The 429-nt window shown below is 68.8% G+C and overlaps 1 protein-coding gene across 1 annotated transcript in view; it reads left to right on the top strand.

The window, feature by feature from the left end:
- The window catches only part of PIDD1 (p53-induced death domain protein 1), a 5865-nt gene that overhangs the window by 4346 nt on the left and 1090 nt on the right, over window positions 1-429 (top strand). The window contains exons 12-14 of the mRNA XM_024749368.1: window positions 1-10; window positions 84-227; window positions 305-423. The exon at window positions 1-10 is cut by the window's left edge and continues 124 nt beyond it. Coding sequence (XP_024605136.1) covers window positions 1-10; window positions 84-227; window positions 305-423 — 273 coding nt within the window. The remainder of the gene's footprint in view (window positions 11-83; window positions 228-304; window positions 424-429) is intronic.

Genomic DNA, 429 nt, shown 5'->3' with positions numbered 1-429 from the left:
CCGCTCCAAGGTGGGGGCGGGGGCAGAGGGCTGGGAGGGGGGGCTGGGGGCCAGGGGGCCAGGGCAGGGCATTGGGCTCCCAGCCAGTGGGTCGCCCCTGCAGGTGGACAGCACCCTGCGGCGGCTGCTGGAGCGCTACCGTGGCCCGGAGCCCTCAGACACCGTGGAGATGTTTGAGGGGGAGAAATTCTTCGCTGCCTTCGAGAGGGGCATCAACGTGGATGCCGGTAGGCCCCCTGCACCCAGAGAAGGGACCCTGGGGTCTGCCCCTACAGTCCCTGCTGAGCCCACCCCCTGCCCCCAGACCGTCCAGACTGTGTGGAGGGCAGGGTGTGCTTCGTCTTCTACTCACACCTGAAGAACCTGAAGGAGGTGTACGTGACCACAGCGCTGGACCGGCGGGCTCAGGCTGTGAGGGGCCAGGTGGGC

The sequence above is a fragment of the Neophocaena asiaeorientalis genome, unplaced genomic scaffold, assembly GCF_003031525.2.
Source record: "Neophocaena asiaeorientalis asiaeorientalis breed wild unplaced genomic scaffold, Neophocaena_asiaeorientalis_V1.1 scaffold43, whole genome shotgun sequence".
Lineage (NCBI taxonomy): Eukaryota > Metazoa > Chordata > Mammalia > Artiodactyla > Phocoenidae > Neophocaena > Neophocaena asiaeorientalis.
Note: the sequence above shows the minus strand (reverse complement) of the source record. Positions and strands in the feature narration are given on the sequence as shown.